At 38.2% G+C, this 19,600-nt stretch overlaps 1 protein-coding gene across 1 annotated transcript in view; it reads left to right on the forward strand.

Annotated features, from left to right (window-relative positions):
* LOC133546167 (rap guanine nucleotide exchange factor 2-like) overlaps positions 1–19,600 on the forward strand; it is a 75,789-nt gene that overhangs the window by 31,310 nt on the left and 24,879 nt on the right. Inside the window, 8 exon segments of the mRNA XM_061892023.1 lie at positions 2,265–2,373; positions 2,453–2,729; positions 4,610–4,767; positions 9,761–10,001; positions 10,072–10,455; positions 12,765–12,976; positions 17,649–17,749; positions 17,751–17,773. Of these exon segments, the coding sequence (XP_061748007.1) occupies positions 2,265–2,373; positions 2,453–2,729; positions 4,610–4,767; positions 9,761–10,001; positions 10,072–10,455; positions 12,765–12,976; positions 17,649–17,749; positions 17,751–17,773 (1,505 nt within the window).

Here is a 19,600-nt window from a genome sequence, read left to right on the forward strand (position 1 = left end):
AAAATGAATATTATCAACAACAGTATCAATATTAGTTATAATTTCAGCACAGCAGTGATTAAAAATCCCTCATTGACATTATCATTAGACATTTTTAAAATTAAAAAGTTGCTTACACTTCATCGCATCTCATACGCTTGACAACACACTGTGTCCAATATTTTTACAAAGACAAAATAAGTCATATTTTTGGTTCGTTTAATAGTTAAAACAAATGTATATTATTGCAATCAGTTGATAAAACATTGTCCTTTACAATTATAAAAGCTTTTAAAAAAAATCTACTACTCTGCTAGCATGTCAGCAGACTGGGGTAGATCCTGCTGAAATCCTATGTATTGAATAAATACAGAATCCTTTTGAATCGGGAAAATATTGTTTTTGAATCGAGAATCGCATTGAATCAAAAAAATAGATTTATAATCGAATCGCGACCCCAAGAATCGATATTGAATCGAATCGTGGGACACCCAAAGATTCGCAGCCCTGCTTGTTAGTATGAGCAGGTTTGTCCAAGCTTTTTCCAACGTTTCCAGAAAGAAAATCAACAATTTGGGTTAGTCACTTTTCGTTCATTCCCATTAATACCATATGCAAATATGTTAAATACATTAAATAATGTATAATTATTGAAAGGACTATGTATAAAATGTAATGAAAATGTATAATTCCACTGACCCAAGCAAATGTTTTTAGAAATGAAAAATATTGCAATCTGCTGTTATAATTATTACTTCGGTAATAATCAACAAATGAGAAATATTTCTGTTAAATTTTTTATTTCCAAATTGCTTCATCTATAATTTGAAATATTTTTCCTATTTATACATTTAGTTTCAGAAATATAAATACTATCATCTGCAGTTATAATTAGTTACTTTAATAATAACGAATAAATGATTCCAATATACAAATATTTTTTAATTTCATTGATTTTATTTTTAAATTTTGTTGTCTGCAATTTAATTATTTTTTTCCTTATCTAAATACATACCTACTGTAAGTAGGCCAATCCCTTTTGGGTTTTTTTTACGGTCAAGTAAAATATAATATTTAAGTTTCTTAATCTATAATTGTAATACATTGTAAAATAAAAACTATCTAAATGAGGCAATTCCTGAAGGAAGTGTGTGTGAATGCTCCAATGCTGAAGTTGAACTGAAATGCTGATAGAATGTAGGGCGTACCCCGCCTTCCGCCCGATTGTAGCTGAGATAGGCGCCAGCGCCCCCCGCGACCCCAAAAGGGAATAAGCGGTAGAAAATGGATGGATGGATGGATGGAATGGTTTGAACGTTGAGTTTGAATTTCCAGGGAAAACAGAATTAGGTTTGGAACTTGGGAAAGTCTTAGTGTGAATGTCTGGGATGAGTGGAATGTGTTGATTTTGGAAATGTTGAAGTTTGAAAAATGTATAATTAATTTTGAATGGGGAAAATGTTCCTTAAGACTGGGAATTATTTTTTTATAGACGTTGAAAGGGAGCACACAATTCCTGAACAGGCTGAATATTTTGAAGTCCTAATGGTTTGAATCGGATAAAAAATGTGGAAGTTGTGGAACTTAGAAAGATGTCCCATTCTTTTCAATAGGAATTTTTGGGAAAAGCGGGAATTTTTTTTTAAATTGTTATAAAATGTTCATGGTCCGAATGAGTTGAAATTGTTGGTGTTGGGATTTTTCAAATCGGTCAGGGAATGTTGAAGTAGTAACATTTTTAATTGAGAAATGGTATTACGGAATTCCTGGATATTACGGTAAAACCGGGAATTTTCCCAGTTCAAAAAACAACTTTGTTTTTGTCCTGATTAAGACTAATGATTTCGACGGTGGAACGGTTGAAGTGGGTTAAAAAATGTGGAAGGAGTAGTCGAAGGGTTTGAAAAAACGTGAATTTTGGGAAATCCTGGAATTTTTTTGAACTTGGAAAAATTATACTTTGAATCTCCAGGATATGTGGAATATGTTGAAGGAGTAATGGTTTGAATCAGTTGAAAAATATGAAGATGTTGGCGGTTTGAAAATGGCCAATTCATTTTAAATGGGAAAAATGTCCCGGGAACCATGGATTTCTGGGAAATCTGGGAATTTTTGGAATTTGTTGCGGCCCAATAAAAAGTGAGCTGTGGGCCACAAATAACTCCGTTTCAGACTTTGGATACCCCTGTCTTAAAGTTTATGTTTGTGCATAGTATGATGCAAATATAAATGGTGTTTATGGCATTAACTGAACTCATTGACTTGTTTATTTTTGTCTTACAAAGATTCTGGAGGTCAATGGTCAAAATTTTGAGAATGTCCAACTCAGCAAAGCCAATGAGATTCTGAAGAACAACACCCACTTGTCCATAACTGTGAAAACCAATCTGTTAGGTAAGCTTAGCACACCCCACAAGACATAAGCTCGTCTCGGAACCTACAACTAACGGGACTGAAATGCTCCCAAATGTAGTTTTTAAAGATCTGCTAACCAGGCCCGAGCAGGACCACGATGTGGACGGCGAGGAGGAGCACGACAGGAAGAACGGTGCACCCCACCTCCCCAAGATCGGGGACATAAAGAAGGCCAGCCGGTACTCCATACCTGACCTGGCGGTGGATGTGGAGCAGGTGATGGGCCTGGAGAAGGCCAGCAAGAAGGCCAAGACGAATACTGTGGGGGGACGCAACAAGCTCAAGAAGATCTTCGACAAAACACTCACCAGCATTCTTCCCCCTAAACCGTACAAGTAAGTAGATTCGTTTTCATACCCTTCTAATCATTTGGTGCAGCAGATTTCTGTGTACCTCCTATGTTGCTTACTATACAAAACCCAAAACCGGTGAAGTTGCCACATTGTGTAATTTTGTAAATTAAAAAAGAATACAATGATTTGCAAATACTTTTCAACTTATATTCAATTGAATATGCAAAAACAAGATATTTAATGTTCGAACTGAGAAACTTTATTTATTTTTTTTTGCAAATAGTCATTAACTTAGAATTTAAATGCAGCAACACATTCCAAAAAAATTGGTACAGAGGCATTTTTACCACTGGTAAAAATACATGGCCTTTCCTTTTAACAACACTTTGTAAATGTTTGGGAAGTAAGGAGACACAATTTTGGAGCTTTTCAGGTGGAATTCTTTCCCATTCTTGCTTGATGGTCTCCGTTGTAGTATTTTAGGCTTCATATTGCTCCACACATTTTCAAAGGGAGACAGGTGTAGTACCCGCACTCTTTTACTATGGAGCTAAGCTTTTGTAACACATGCAGTATGTGGCTTTGCACTGTCTTGCTGAAATAAGCAGGGGCGTCCATGAAAAAGGCCTCGCTTGTATGGCAACATATGTTGCTCCAAAACCTTAATGTAAGCATTAATGGTGCCTTCACAGATATGTAAGTTACCCACGCCTTGGGCACTAATATACCCATATAACAGTCTGGATGGTCTTTTTTCTCTTTGGTCCGGAGGACACGATGTTCACAGTTTCCAAAAACTATTTGAAATGTGGACTCGTCAGACCACAGAACACTTTTCCACTTTGCATCAGTCCATCTTAGATAAACTCGGGCCCAGTGAAGCCGGCAACGTCTCTGGGTGTTGTTGATGAATGGCTTTTGCTTTGTATAATACAGTTTTAACTTGCACTTACAGATGAAGCGACCTACTGTAGTTACTGACAGAGGTTTTCTGAAGTATTCCTGAGCCCATGTGGTGATATCCTTTACACACTTTACACATTTTGATGCAGTAGCGCCTGAGGGATTGAAAGTCATTTGCATTCAATGTTGGTTTTCGTGCAGGGATTTCTCTAGATTTTCTGAACATTTTGATGATATTACGGGCCGTGGATGGTGAAATAGCGAAATTCCTTGCAATAGCTGGTTGAGAAATTTTGTTCTTAAACTGTTGGACAATTTGCTCAAACATTTGCCCCTTGCTTTTATTTTATGTCCTTGTTTGTGAATGACTGAGCATTTAATGGAAGCTGCTTTTTATACCCAATCATGGCACCCACCTGTTAGCATTTAGCCTGTTCACCTGCGGGATGTTCCGAATAAGTGTTTGATGAGCATTCCTCAACTATCTCAGTCTTTTTTGGCCACTTGTGTCAGCTTTTTTCAAACATGTTACAGGCATCAAATTCCAAATGACCTAATATTTGCAAAAAATAACAAAGGTTTTCCAGTTCGAACGTTAAGTATCTTTGTCTTTGAAGTCTTTTAAATCGAATATAAGTTGAAAGGGATTTGCAAATCATTTTATTCACCATTTACACAACATTCCAACTTACTGGTTTTGGGTTTTGCAGATCAGACATTCTGCTTGATTTTTGCCAGGCCACAAATGGCTCAGGGCACAACGGTCACGGCTGAGATAAGCATATAAATCCATGTTGTTTATATAAAATACACCAATCACGTCATACTAGAATTTGATCACATGACTTAACCACAAAGGCGAAGAGTTTAGCTGAACGCCCCCAAAAGAAAAAGCGCCTTATTGAGGTTCTGGTTTGGCCATTTAGTCTGCTTCTAGTGTGAAAAGAAGGTGCGCCCTCTGTCTGTTTTTGACTGTACTGCAGCCTCACCCTTTGTCTCCCTCTGTCTGGTTGTCATAGCGACGTGTGCGTGGGCCAGTCGCAGGATGACAGCATTTTGGGCATGAAGCAGTCCAAACAGATCCCACCGGCGCTGCCCGTTAGCGGCAACCTGTCGTCTTCAAACCCGGACCTCCTGCAGTCCCACCACCGCATTCTGGACTTCAACAATCAGCCTGGTGAGTGCGAAAGCTTTGCGCGCGCTTTACATACTGTACATACTGTACTTACTTACATCCGTGTTGTTTGTGTTCTTCCAGTCCCGGTCCCCCCGAGTAAGTACCTTATGTACACCATGACCCCACAATCACATGGCTTGTCAGTTTTTGCAGACTTTGACATTCGTTAGCCACTGTGGCTAATTTGCAGTAAAGCTTCTCTTTTCACTCGGGCTAATTGAGTAAGGCTAATCTGCACTCGCACTGACCTTTGACCCGTCCTTCTCCTGTGGGCACATGGCCATTTTTCTGCGGTGGGGAAATTTGTCGTCCTTTGCAATCAAGGATTTTCAATCATGCTAATGGACTTAATCTGAAAGAATGCTGGGAAACAACGTTTTGATTGATTGTGTTTACTTGCACGGTGGTGGTAAGGTACGGTATCTCATTAGGGATGTATGGGAATATAATAACAAACTATTTATACAGGACGTCCTAGGTGTATGTCCGTTTTATTTCTACACATTATGAGCTTTGGACAATATATCATTTTCACTTTCCCCTTCCTTGTCTTTGACACAATACCATCATCATGCTTGGGAGGCAAAATGGAGGTTTGAGTAAAAAGTTAGCTACAAACAACAAAAACATTATTTTATTGTTGATTGGTGTTATCATACTGTATAAGGGTGTGGAACCGAACAAAAAATCCAATATAATGTGGCCACATAAATTCGAGGAACTTTATTGTCATACCAGCACACGTGAGACACGAAGTGTGTCATGTGTGTTAGCCAAAATGGATGCCACAAAAACAATGTATGTACATAATAACTCAAATACAATAGGATATGAATAGGGTACATTATAAATAGCAGAAGTTAATTAGACTAGATTATAAATAGAATCCAAAGACATGCACCTGACGATAGGTTGATTGGCAACACTAAATGGTCCCTAGTGTGTGAATGTGAGTGTGAATGTGGTCTGTCTATCTGTGTTGGCCCTGCGATGTGGTGGCGACTTGTCCAGGGTGTACACCGCCTTCCGCCCAATTGTACCTGAGATAGGCACCAAAGGGAATAAGCGGTAGGAAATGGATGGATGGATATAAATAGAATACGACATATAGAAAATTAGAATAGATTGTGATCTGTAGTCCAAATACAAACCAAATAAAATGGGGATCGGTGGGTGGAGTTTCTTTTACTGTCAGCAATACGAATAAATACAGTTCACATTTAAACAGTTCCCAGTACCTTATTTTTCAAAGTATAAGTCGCTCCGGAGTATAAGTCGCACCTGCCGAAAATGCATAATAAAGAAGGAAAAAAACATATATAAGTCGCATTGGAGTATAAGTCACATTTTTTGGGGGGAAATTTATTTGATAAAACCCAACACCAAGAATAGACATTTGAAAGGCAATTTAAAATCAATACGGAATAGTGAACAACAGGCTAAATAAGTGTACGTTATATGACGCATAAATAACCAACGGAGAAGGTGCCTGGTATGTTAACGTAACATATTATGGTAAGTGTCATTCTAATAACTATAACATATAGAACATGCTATACGTTTACCAAACCATCTGTCACTCTTATTGCTAAATCCGATTAAATCTTATACGTCTAGTCTCTTACGTGAATGAGCTAAACAATATTATTTGATATTTTACGGTAATGTGTTAATAATTTCACACATAAGTTGCTCCTGAGTATAAGTCGCACCCCCGGCCAAACTATGAAAAAAAACTGCGACTTATAGTCCGAAAAATGCGGTACGAATCAATACCGTTACTCGACGGTAACAAATTTCCGTACTTTTATGTGGTTTAATAACTTTTTTTTTTTTTAATCAGAAAAAAATATTTCATATTTTTTAATGTAACATTTAAAAATGCGCTGGTTATAATAACTTTTCTGTCCAATTGTTATATATTTTTTTATTGTACTGTTTGATACCGTTTGCAATACAGGTGCACGACCAAGACAATAAACGGTAGTACTGTCTTGGTCGTGTTATATTGTCTAACTCCTATGTTTCAATGACCTATGGCCCCTTGGATAATATTTGATTAGTATTAGAACCGGCCCGCAGGCCACAGCCGCCTGCTGCTGTTTTGCACGCACCAATACTCCATAAGAGTTGGCCCTAGGATTTTTCAAAATGAGGTCCTAGGGACCTCATCAAGTCATACAAATGGGGTCTCACAGTAAATAATTGGAGTCCAACTTTTTGGAAACTGTTTTGAAAACAGATGCTAAATGTATGCATTATCCTGTTATATCTCACAATCCGTATTTTGTTTTGTAAAAAGGTTGTCATAAACGTTACTTAATTCATAATTAATTTTTCTATATTTTTATTGTAATATTTTCAGAATGGGTTTGTTAAATTTTTGGGCCAAAATAAGACAAAGAAAACAATCTGAGGTTGTCTTTATTTTTTAGTTGTTATGCCATGATTTTATTAGTCCGGCCCGCCTGTGCACAGATTTTCCTCCATGCGGCCCCTGAGCTAAAATGAGTTTGACACCCCTAGTCTAACTAGTAAGAAGCTTTTTCCAGGAAGCTAAATGTGTCATGTTCCGCACTACAAGGTGTTCATACTGTAAGTATTGTGCTTAGTTACACACAATCTTAGTTGAAGTTTTCATTACTAAATTTGGAGATGTTAAATCACCATGTAAAATCGGTAATGCTAACAGTAGCCTGTCTGTGGCATTATCAATCTAAATTAACATCAAACGAGTGCATTTTGGAAGAATGGAGACCGACTTTACAGCCGATCGTTTTCTGCCAAGCATACTTGCTTTGTTGACGTTGAAATTTGCAACATTTCTTCGAGTGAGTTTGGCTGAGTCAGCCGTGAGGGCTGCTTGACTGATTGTTTACTGCTGTGTTTAGCCTGCAACCGGACTTGTTAAACGTACAATAAAGGTATCGAAATATGGCATTTTGTGTGAATCGATACCTGGTAGTATTGACGCAATTCAGTTGGTGCTAAAAAAAAGTACTGAATTCAGTTCCCATTCCTAGTTAGGGATGATGTATCAAATCAAATCAAACTTTATTTATATAGCACTTTTCATACACAGGCAAATGGCAAAAACAAAGTGCAGTATAAAAAACACACAGCACTATTGACAAAAACAAAACAAAACATGGCATGGCACTGAGGATTCGAGGGAAAAAAACACTTTTGAGGCGCCCACACAAAATAATAACTCAAATGAACTGCATCTAGAAAATACTATGAAACATATGATTATATATAGAGTCCAGGCCAAAAGTTTGAACACGCCTTCTCATTCGGTGCGTTTTCTTAATTTTCATGACTATTTACATTGTAGATTGTCACTGAATGCATCAAAATAGTTTCTTAAAAACAGCCACCCTTTGGTCTGATCACAGCTTTGCACACTCTTGGCATTCTCTCCATTAGCTTCAAGCGCACCTGTGAAGTAAAACCATTTCCTCTTGAAGCTCATCAAGTGTGCAGAGCAGTTATCAGAGGGTGGCTATTTTAAAGAAACTAGAATATAAAACACGTTTTCAGTTATTTCACCTTTTCTTGTTAAGTCATACTCCACATGTGTTCATTCATAGTTTTGATGTGACAATCTACAATGTAAATAGTCATGAAAATTGAATGAGGAGAAGGTGTATCCAACGTTTTGGCCTGTACTGTACGTAATAATAAAATATAAATAATACATTTATGAAAACATTAACAATTGAGCAAATGATAGTATTAATATTAATAATTAGGATAGAAAAAAAAACACACAGTAAATTATAATTAACGTTTTAAGTGGCATAAAATACAAAAAAATATGTTTTTGTACACTTATACAGTGGGGCAAAAAAGTATTTAGTCAGCCACCGATTGTGCAAGTTCTCCCACTTAAAATGATGACAGAGGTCTGTAATTTTCATCAACTGTGAGAGACAGAATGTGAAAAAAAATCCAGGAATTCACATTGTAGGAATTTTAAAGAATTAATTGTAAATTATGGTGGAAAATAAGTATTTGGTCAACCATTCAAAGCTCTCACTGATGGAAGGATGTTTTGGCTCAAAATCTCACTATACATGGCCCCCTTCATTCTTTCCTTAACACGGATCAATCGTCCTGTCCCCTCAGCAGAAAAACTGCCCGAAAGCATGATGTTTCCACCCCCATGCTTCACAGTAGGTGTGGTGTTCTTGGGATGCAACTCAGTATTCTTCTTCCTCCAAACACGACAAGTTGAGTTTATACCAAAATGGATACATGGATGATACAGCAGAGGATTGGGAGAATGTCATGTGGTCAGATGAAACCAAAATAGAACTTTTTGGTTTACACTCAACTCGTCGTGTTTGGAGGAAGAAGAATACAGAGTTGCATCCCAAGAACACCAAACCTACTGTGAAGCATGAGGGTGGGAATACCATGCTTTGGGGCTGTTTTTCTGCTAAGGGGACAGGACGATTAATCCGTGTTAAGGAAAGAATGAATGGGGCCATGTATCGTGAGATTTTGAGCCAAAACCTCCTTCCATTAGTGAGAGCTTTGAATGGTTGACCAAATACTTATTTTCCACCATAATTTACAAATAAATTCTTAAAAATTCCTACAATGTGAATTCCTGGATTTCATTCTGTCTCACAGTTGAAGAGTACTATTGATAAAAATTACAGACCTCTGTCATCATTTTAAGTGGGAGAACTTGCACAATCGGTGGCTGACTAAATACTTTTTTGCCCCACTGCAAATGTACGTTGCAATCATTAATTACATTCAGAGAATGTGTCAATACATTAAACATCAACAGCCGTGTTTAAACCAAAAAGCAAGTTTTACAAAAAGGTGGCAGAACAATTTAAAGTACAAAAGTACAATTTATTAATGAAAGTTGACAGAAGGGGAAGCCCTAATGGGGACGGTGTTGGGTGTGAATGAACAGCACCCCTCTGCTGGTGCCTTCCAAGATGGCTGTCTTACCCCGACTCTTCATTTTCAGACATGTCAGACCAGGTGTTGCGCGTCTTCAAAGCCGATCAGCAGTCCCGCTACATCATGATTGGCAAGGACACCACGGCTAAGGAGGTGGTCGTCCAGGCCATCAGGGAGTTTGCCTTGACGGCGGCGCCCGAGGCGTACTCGCTATGCGAGGTGTCCGTCACCCCTGAGGGCGTCATCAAGCAGCGGCGGCTACCAGACCAGCTGTCCAAGCTCGCAGACAGGATACAGCTAAGTGGAAGGTGCTAGCGCCGTGACAGTTGTTCAGTATGTTGCGGATGATGTCACAAACAAGACTATGTATACCCGCAGATACTACTTGAAGAGCAACATGGAGACGGAGACGCTATGCTCCGACGAGGACGCCCAGGACTTGCTCCGCGAGGGCCAGATCTCCCTGCTGCAGCTCAGCACGGTGGAGGTGGCCACGCAGCTTTCCATGCGCGCTTTCGAACTCTTCTGCGCCATCGAGCCCACCGAGTACATCGACGACCTGTACAAGCTGCGATCCAAGGCGGGCTCGGCCAGCCTCAAGCGCTTCGAGGAGGCCATCAATCACGAGACCTTCTGGGTGGCCACCGAGGTTACTCGCGAGCCCAACCAGCTCAAGCGAATGAAGACGGTCAAGCACTTCATCAAGATTGCACTGCACTGCCGCGAGTGCAAAAACTTCAACTCCATGTTTGCCATCATCAGGTAAATCCTATTTATTAACTTTGCTTTATGTCGAACCTTGTCAGGGTTTTAACAAGATTACGCAATTAATGGTACCATATTTTTCGGACTATATGGCGCACTTAAAATCAATTTTTTTTTGCTTAAAGCTCGACAATGCGCCTTATAACCCGGTGCGCCTGATGTACGGAATTATTTTGGTTGTGCTTACCGACCTCAAAGCTATTTTATTTGGTACATGGTGTAATAAGTGTTACCAGTAGATGGCAGTCAAACTCCATGTTTGCCATCATCAGGTAAATCCTATTTATTAACTGCTTTATGTCGAACCTTGTCAGGGTTTTAACAAGATTACGCAATTAATGGTACCGTATTTTTCGGACTATATGGCGCACGTAAAATTATTATTTTTTGCTTAAAACTCGACAGTGCGCCTTATAACCCGGTGCGCCTGATGTACGGAATTATTTTGGTTGTGCTTACCGACCTCAAAGCTATTTTATTTGGTACATTGTGTAATAAGTGTTACCAGTAGATGGCAGTCAAACTCCATGTTTGCCATCAGGTAAATCCTATTTATTAACTTTGCTTTATGGCAAACCTTGTCGGGGTTTTAACAAGATTACGCAATTAATGTTACCATATTTTTCGAACTATATGTCACACCTAAAATAATTTTTTTTTTGCTTAAAACTCGAAAGTGCGCCTTATAACCCCGTGCGCCTAATGTACGGAATCATTTTGGTTGTGCTTACCGACCTCAAAGTTATTTTATTTGGTACATGGTGTAATAAGTGTGACCAGTAGATGGCAGTCAAACATAAGAGATACGTGTAGGCTGCAATATGATGGCAGTCACATATAAGAGATATGTGTACACTACAATATGATGCCATTTGCACATAATAGATATTTGTAGACTGCAATATGACTCAAGTAAACAACACCAACATTTTGTATGTTTCATTAAAAATATAGAACATTACACACGGCGCTGAAAAATTGATCAACATTTTTTAGTAGGACTTAGGTAAGCTATGAAGCCACACCGCTTGATGGACCATGAATTGATTAACGTGGACCCCGACTTAAACAAGTTGAAAAACTTATTCGGGTGTTACCATTTAGTGGTCAATTGTACGGAATATGTACTGAACTGTGCAATCTACTCATAAAAGTATCAATCAATCAATCAATCAAAGACACCCCAACATAGGAGTATTATTATGGTGTATGAATAAGGTAAGACATATTATCTGACGTTTTGTTTCACAATATTATGCAAAGGCTACTTTTCCTACCTTCTAGTACCTGCGGATCTGTATTTGAGATCTGCATAAGTCCTGAACATTTGCGCGATTCCGCCTTTGCAGTCTGTGTCGACACGTAGTCGATAAGCTTCTTATTTTTCTCTATCTTATTGTTATTGGACATTCATCCCCCGCTGTTGCCATTTCTAATATAAATTAGTGTAAATTTCTTACTTATATCTGTCAGTAAACTCGCCATTAAGCGCTAAAACATACCGGTGAGTGAGTTTACGTTAATCACCCAAGGAGCTTAAGTTATTAGAGTGTTCTGGTCAGACGGTTTTTCATGGGACACATTTCCGGTGTTGTTGTTGTTGCACTAGTGAGCCACGAATGAGGAGTTGCTGTTCCATTATTGATTGATGTAAAGTCTGAATGTCATTAAAACAGTTAGCTTCATCCACAAAAACGGCGCATCCTGAAGCGACTGTCAGAAATCGACTTGAAGATGATCTGTAAACGTTAACATCATCTTTGCAACATTTTGACCAAAGGACCACTAATGCAATGTAGACCACAAGGAAGTCTTTTACGTTTAGAAAAAAATTATAGTAATATTTTTCTTTTAATGAGTCCTATAATCCGGCACGATTTTTGTGTGAAAATAAACCTGACTAGACCTGGTCATCGGCAGTGCGTTTTATAATCTGGTGAGCCCTATGGTTCCGAAAATATGGTCCATGTTATTTAAACCTGTAAAAGTCTGGCACAGATTAAGAAATTATTTTCACTTTTTGGTCGGCAAAGTGTTGCATTGACTCACCAGTTGTGGTGAAAAATTATTCATTAGTAACACTAAGCACCCACTTTGTAACATGCATTACCGCCACCTACAGGACTGGAGTAGAACTGTATGGCCTGACACTTTATTTTTTTGGACCAAGTCCATGTGTACTTTTTTGGAGGTGTTGCAGGTTTGCGCTCCATTCGGTGTCGTAAAGTGAAGTGAATAAATCGACATTTGATTTACAAAGTCATTTGTTTTCTCCACACTCAAACTGCTACTTTTTCCCTACACAGCGGTTTGAACCTGGCACCTGTCTCCAGACTGCGGGGAACATGGGAGAAACTTCCCAGCAAGTACGAAAAGCTTTTTGGCGACCTGCAAGACCTCTTTGACCCCTCGAGGAACATGGCCAAGTACAGGAATGTCCTCAACAATCAGAACCTGCAGCCGCCCATCATCCCTCTTTTCCCCGTCATCAAGAAGGACCTCACCTTTTTACACGAAGGTATGTGGCGTCCTCACGTTAAAATAACCTTGTCTTATATTGAGGACATAAACAGAGCAGTTGTAGGCTTGACTCTGTATTATAAAACCTTCATCTAACATCTGTATTCACTATGGTTGCCGAGTGCACAGTCTGTGAAAGAAAATTACTTCTGAAGTCTAGAATTAGAATTAAAAAAAAAGCTTTAACTTAAACGACTGTGGCTGTAGGGAACCTCCTGATATTTTTAACTCCACTCTAAGATGGCAGTATTTGCATTTGAAGTATTCAGCAGTCAGCCTAGCAGCTGTTTTATCTAGCACTGCATACGCTTTAAAATGTTGCTACTGGGGTTGTACAGTATACCAGTGCTAGTATAGTATCACAATACTAATGAATCATATTCGGTACTATACCGCCCCACCACTCTCGTGTCATGACATTGCTGGTTTTACAAGCAGAGGAGCATGTTCGGCAGCGCACGATCACAGAGTACTTACAAGCAGACACAGTGTGTAGACAGAAAAGGGAGAACGGCTGCATTTTAATGATGAAAGGTGATAACACTGAAACGCCCTCAGGAAGAGTTGTTAAGACATGGCTAGCTAGCGGCTATTGTCCAGCCGCCTCACTACACACCATAGCTCACCGGCGTCACAATGTAAACAAACGCCATGGGTGGATCTACACCTGACATCCACTGTAATGATACCAATTACAGGAGCTTATCGAGTCGATACTACTATGATTACATCAATATTTTTTATCGTCACAAAATCTTTTTTCGTTTTTTTTTTTTTGATTTGATTTATATTACGTTTATAAACTCAGGAAATACGTCCCTGCCCACATGAGGACTTGGAATATGACCACTGTATGATCCTGTAACTACTCGGTATCGGATCTATACCTACATTTGTGGTTTCATCAAAAACTAATCCGGTAAGCCCTATGGTACAGAAAATACGGTCCATGTTAGAAGAATAAGTGATTATTATATTCTAACAGAAGTGTACATAGAACATGTTAAAAGAGAAAATAAGCAGATATTAACAGTAAATGAACAAGTAGATTAATAATAAATTTTTACAGTTTGTCCCTCATAAGGTTAACAGAATAATAAATAATAAATGACACAATATGTTACTGACTAATTAGTAGCCTTTGTTTGTTTACTTACTAATAAAAGACCAGTTGTCGAGTATGTTCACTAATAAACATGTGTTTAATGTACCCTAAGATTTTTCGTTAAAATAAAGCCAAATATGTATTTTTTTGTGGTCACCTTTCTTAAGAAAAGTACTAGAGTATCTAAAAATGTTTTTGTACCGGTACCAAAATACTGGTATCGAGACAACCATAGTTGCTCCTCAGCTGTCTGCGTGGAAGTCATACTTGAAGGCCTGGGCCAATATTACATAAGTCAATTAACCAAACAATAATTGAAGATGACGTCTTTATGTTACTCAGCATCTGTATTTGTCATATGCATGTGTTGTTTAGGGTTGTATGAGTGGTCACTCTTTGTACTACAAGCACATAATGATAACCGTATGAAATTAAAATGATCAAAAAAGGTGATTGATAACTGCACCTTGCTAAACTTTAGGACTAGCGTTAGCTTGCAAGCTAGCCTAAATGCTAACTTGAAAACAAGCAACATCTCCTATAAACACATTACTGTCTAAACAACTAATATACAGTATTCACATTAAAAATAAAGGTTGTGCTGTCTTTGCACAAAGTAATCGATATAAACTCTGCAGTGTCGCATTGAAACAGGACGTGAACCTGCGTGATGTCACATGAACCAGAAGATAAACAAACTGATCACCCAATTTGCCTTAAGTTAAAAAAACAAATCCAAAACATCTACAAATCAAAATGGAAGAAAATGAACATATTTAAACAAACAAATACAAATGAAATGGCTTTTATGAAGCCAGAAGTATTTTTAACATTTCCTCTGCCAAGAAAGTATATGGTTTGTCTATTATTTTAATTACTAAAAAAAAATACACCTCGGCTAAAAGATTTTAGTGTGTGTTTAAGTACTTTTTGAGCACATTCAACAATACAGTAACCATGATAATTTTGGACACAATAACTTTTTTGGTATTTTTTTTTTTTTTAGCTACCATATTTTTCGGACTATGAGTCCCAGTTTTTTTCATAGTTTGGCTTATACTCAGGAGCGACTTATGTGTGAAAATATTAACACATTACCGTAAAATATCAAATAATATTATTTAGCTCATTCACGTAAGAGACTAGACATATAAGATTTCATCGGATTTAGCAATTAGAAGTGACAGATTGTTTGCTAAACATAGCATGTTCTATATGTTATAGTTATTTGAATGACTCTTACAATAATATGTTACGTTTACATACCAGGCACCTTCTCAGTTGGTTATTTATGCGTCATATAAAATACACTTGTTACGCCTGTTGCTCACTATTCTTTATATATTTTAAATTGCATTTCAAATGTATATTCTTGGTGTTGGGTTTTGTCAAATAAATTTCCCCCAAAAATGCGACTTATACTCCTGTGCGACTTATGTTTTTTTTTCCTTCTTTATTATGCATTTTCAGCAGGTGCGACTTATACTCCGGAGCGACTTATACTCCGAAAAATAAGTTATATAAGGATCTCCACTCCCTCCTTAATAGAAACTTAGACTTATACAAACTTTATTGATCCACAAGGGAAATTGTTCCACACAGTAGCTCAGTCACAAAGGATGGAAAGGATAATGCACGTATAAAGTAGACTAAAATTGTACCATAGTAACAATATGAAATATTGCATATATGTAATATTTACGTATCATATATACGGTAGCTAGTATATACTGATATACAGATACAGAACCTTTTTTATTGCTTTTGGTTGTAATTTTTACTCAAGCGCAAAATGTTGCTGACTGAGTATATTTTATTTATTTGTCTTTTTTATTTAACTTGAATATTTAAAAAAATAAATTCCAATTATAGTGTTAAAGGCCTACTGAAATTCGATTTTCTTATTTCAACGGGGATAGCAGGTCCATTCTGTGTCATACTTTTCATCATTTCCCGATATTGCCATATTTTTGCTAAAAGGATTTAGAAGAGAACATCCACGATAAAGTTCGCAACTTTCGGTGTTAAGAGAAAAGCCCTGCCTCTACCGGAAGTCGCAGACGATGACGTCGCAAGTGTGGGGGCTCCTCACATATTCACATTATTTTTAATGGGAGCCTCCAACAAAAAGTGCTATTCGGACCGAGAAAACGACAATTTCCCCATTAATTTGAGCGAGGATGAAAGATCTGTGTTTGAGGATATTTATAGCGACGGATTAGGAAAAAAAAAAGCGATTGCATTGGGACGGATTCCGATGTTTTTAGAGACATTTACTAGGATAATTCTGGGAAATCCCTTATTGTTCTATCGTGTTGCTAGTGTTTTAGTGAGTTAAATAGTACCTGACAGTCGGAAGGGTGTCTCCACGGGTGTCTTGACGCGCAGTGTCTCAGGGTAGTCGACGGCAGCTATGAACGGCACAAGCTCAGCTTTTCTCCGGTAAGAACTGACTTTTTAACCACAAATTTCTCACCGAAACCTGCTGGTTGACATTTGGTAGGGATCCATGTCGGCTTGACCGCGCTCTGATCCATAGGAAAGTTTCACCTCCAGGAATTTTAAACAAGGAATCACCGTGTGCTTGTGTGGCTAAAGGCTAAAGCTTCCCAACTCCATCTTTCTACTGTGACTTCTCCAATATTAATTGAACAAGTTGCAAAAGATTCAGCATCACAAATCTCCAAAATACTGTGTAATTATGCGGGTAAAGCAGACGACTTTTAGCTGTGTGTGTGCAGCGCTCATATTTCCTTAAAACCCGTGATGTCTTGCGTACACGTCATCATTACACGACGTTTTCAAGACGAAACTCCCAGGAAATTTAAAATTGTAATTTAGTAAACTAAAAAGGCCGTTTTGGCATGTGTTGGTTGCAAAGTTAATATTTCATCATTGATATATAAACTATCAGACTGCGTGGTGGGTAGTAGTGGGTTTCAGTAGGCCTTTAAAATATATGATCCTTGCAAGTTCAATGCATTTGAAAGGCCTACTTTCACATTATGTATATAATAATATTATTTATTGGCAATATTTTGTAGGTCAGTATATTGACCTACAAACTATTGCCAATAAACAATATTATTGTCAACATTATCTTGAGTCCAAATGAACCACTAATGAAATGATAATACTATTGTCCAGCAACTATTGTTATTGGCCCAGGCCTACATACTTGTTACTTTTGTCATGTTTACAATCACCTTATCAGCACTATTAATGCTGGCTGAGCAATTTCCTCCCTACCGCTATTACAACATTGGTTCTGTTATGTACTCGTTCACCAGTGAGAATTTGTTGAAAGCTAAGCCTTACTACTTCAAACATTAATGCACTATACTACTTAGGTAAATAGACATATCATCATTCCAGGTGTTACAGCACAGCCAATCACGTCTTGATCTTGTAGGTTGGAATTGGGGGTTAAATCACCAAAAATAATTCCCCTCACCTCCCAGGGGGTGATCAAGGGCGATGGGTCAAATGCAGAGAATAATTTCGCCACACCTAGCGTGTGTGTGACAATCATTGGTACTTTAACTTTAACTTTGTATTGTCTCAGGTAACGACTCCAAAGTGGACGGCCTGGTGAACTTTGAGAAGCTGAGGATGATCGCCAAAGAAATCCGTCATGTCGGTCGCATGGCCTCGGTCAACATGGACCCCCGCCCTCATGTTCAGGACCCGGTAAGGAAGTCTTTAGAAGCTCCCCCACAAAAGCCCAATTTTAGGTGATCCTTCCTGTAGGTTAGCAGCTTTTTGTAGCCTCCAAAAGCCTTCATCCTTTTTTGTGTGTAAAGCACATGCTTTTTGTACACATTGTTGGTGTAAAATGTGAGCAGTGTCTCCCCCTAGTGGTGTCACCTCTCCTGTGGCTTTTCTCGCGGGCAACTTTCCGTGGTGACATTAATTCTACTTTTGGTGATCTTGGTGGTCTGTCCTGTCCTTAAGCTTTGTCTTCTTCTCTTTGTCTCTCTCTTTCTCTCTCGTCGCTCATCCACCCTCTTGCCCCCCGACCCCCACGCTTCTCTGTTCATGGCATCAACCCTCAGGAAGAAGAAGTGGAGAAGTTTAGGGTAAGTTTGGACAACCCCCCTGTTGTGCTGCCACATTTTTCTGCCTGCTTTCCTTTAATGAGTTGACCTAACTGTTCCTTACTAATACTGGGACACAAAAGTGCCACTTTATCTGGACTGGGCAAAACATGCTAAACATTCTGATAAATTAATATCCTTCAACTTGAACACAGGCAACAATTTGTTGGGAAATATTATCTTTGTATTCTGTCATTGTTTGAGAGCCAATTCAAACCATCACAACATTAAAAGCTTCATCTCTTGCACGACATGATGGCTATTTGTTGACAATAACTGCAATCCCACTTTTCAAACAACTGAACATTCCCATTGAAAATAAATACACTGTTTTTTTAAAGCGTAAAGTGAAGTGAATTATATTTATATAACGCTTTTCAATTAAGACTAAAAGCCACCATCTACTAGGGTTGTACGGTATACCGGTACTAGTAAAGTACTGTGATACTATTGAATCATATTCGGTACTATACTGCCTCTGAAAAGTACCGGTTCCCACCTCCCCACTTTTTTTTTAATGGGCATGACGGCGCGTTGGCGTCACGTCGCGACATTGCTGGTTTTACGAGCAGAGGAGCATGTTCGGCAGCGCGCGCGCACAGAGTACGTACAAGCAGACACAGTGTAAAGACAGAAAAGGGAGAATTAACACTAAAGGTGAAATTATAACACTGAAACGCCCTTTAGGAAGAGGTGCTTTAAGACATGGGTAGCTTGCTAGCAGCTAATATCCAACCGTAGTCTGCAGTGTTTTAGCTATTATCGTATTTTTCGGACTATAAGTCGCATTTTTTTTCATAGTTTGGCCAGGGGTGCGACATATACTCCGGAGCAACTTATGTGTGAAATTATTAACACATTACCGTAAAATATCAAATAATATTATTCATCTCATTCGCGGAAGAGCCAAAGAAAATGTCAGCAATCGTCACATACACGTCAACCAAAAATAATTTGGCGGGGGAGGGTCATGGCAGAAGTGCATTGTGGGTAATGGAATGCTAACTGCTATATGCTACTGCCAAGTGGAATAATAATCAATTTTTACAGTTTGTACCTCATAATGTTGACGAAATAATAAAATGACAAATGACACAGTATGTTACTGCATACGTCAGCAGACTAACTATAAGTCTTTGTTTGTTTTCTTACTAATACAAGAAAAGTTTTGTAGTATGTTCACTATTTTATTTAAGGACTAAATTGCAATAATAAATATATGTTTAATGTACCATACAATTTTTTAGTTAAAATGAAGCCAATAATGCCATTTTTGTGGTCCCCTTTATTTAGAAAAGTATTGAAAAATATCAAAATAAATGTTGGTCCCAGTACCAAAATATTGGTATTAGGACAATCCTAATACCTACATATTTTATTTACATTTAAACCAGTGTGGGTGGCACTGGGAGCAGATGGA

Source organism: Nerophis ophidion, linkage group LG29, assembly GCF_033978795.1.
Source record: "Nerophis ophidion isolate RoL-2023_Sa linkage group LG29, RoL_Noph_v1.0, whole genome shotgun sequence".
Lineage (NCBI taxonomy): Eukaryota > Metazoa > Chordata > Actinopteri > Syngnathiformes > Syngnathidae > Nerophis > Nerophis ophidion.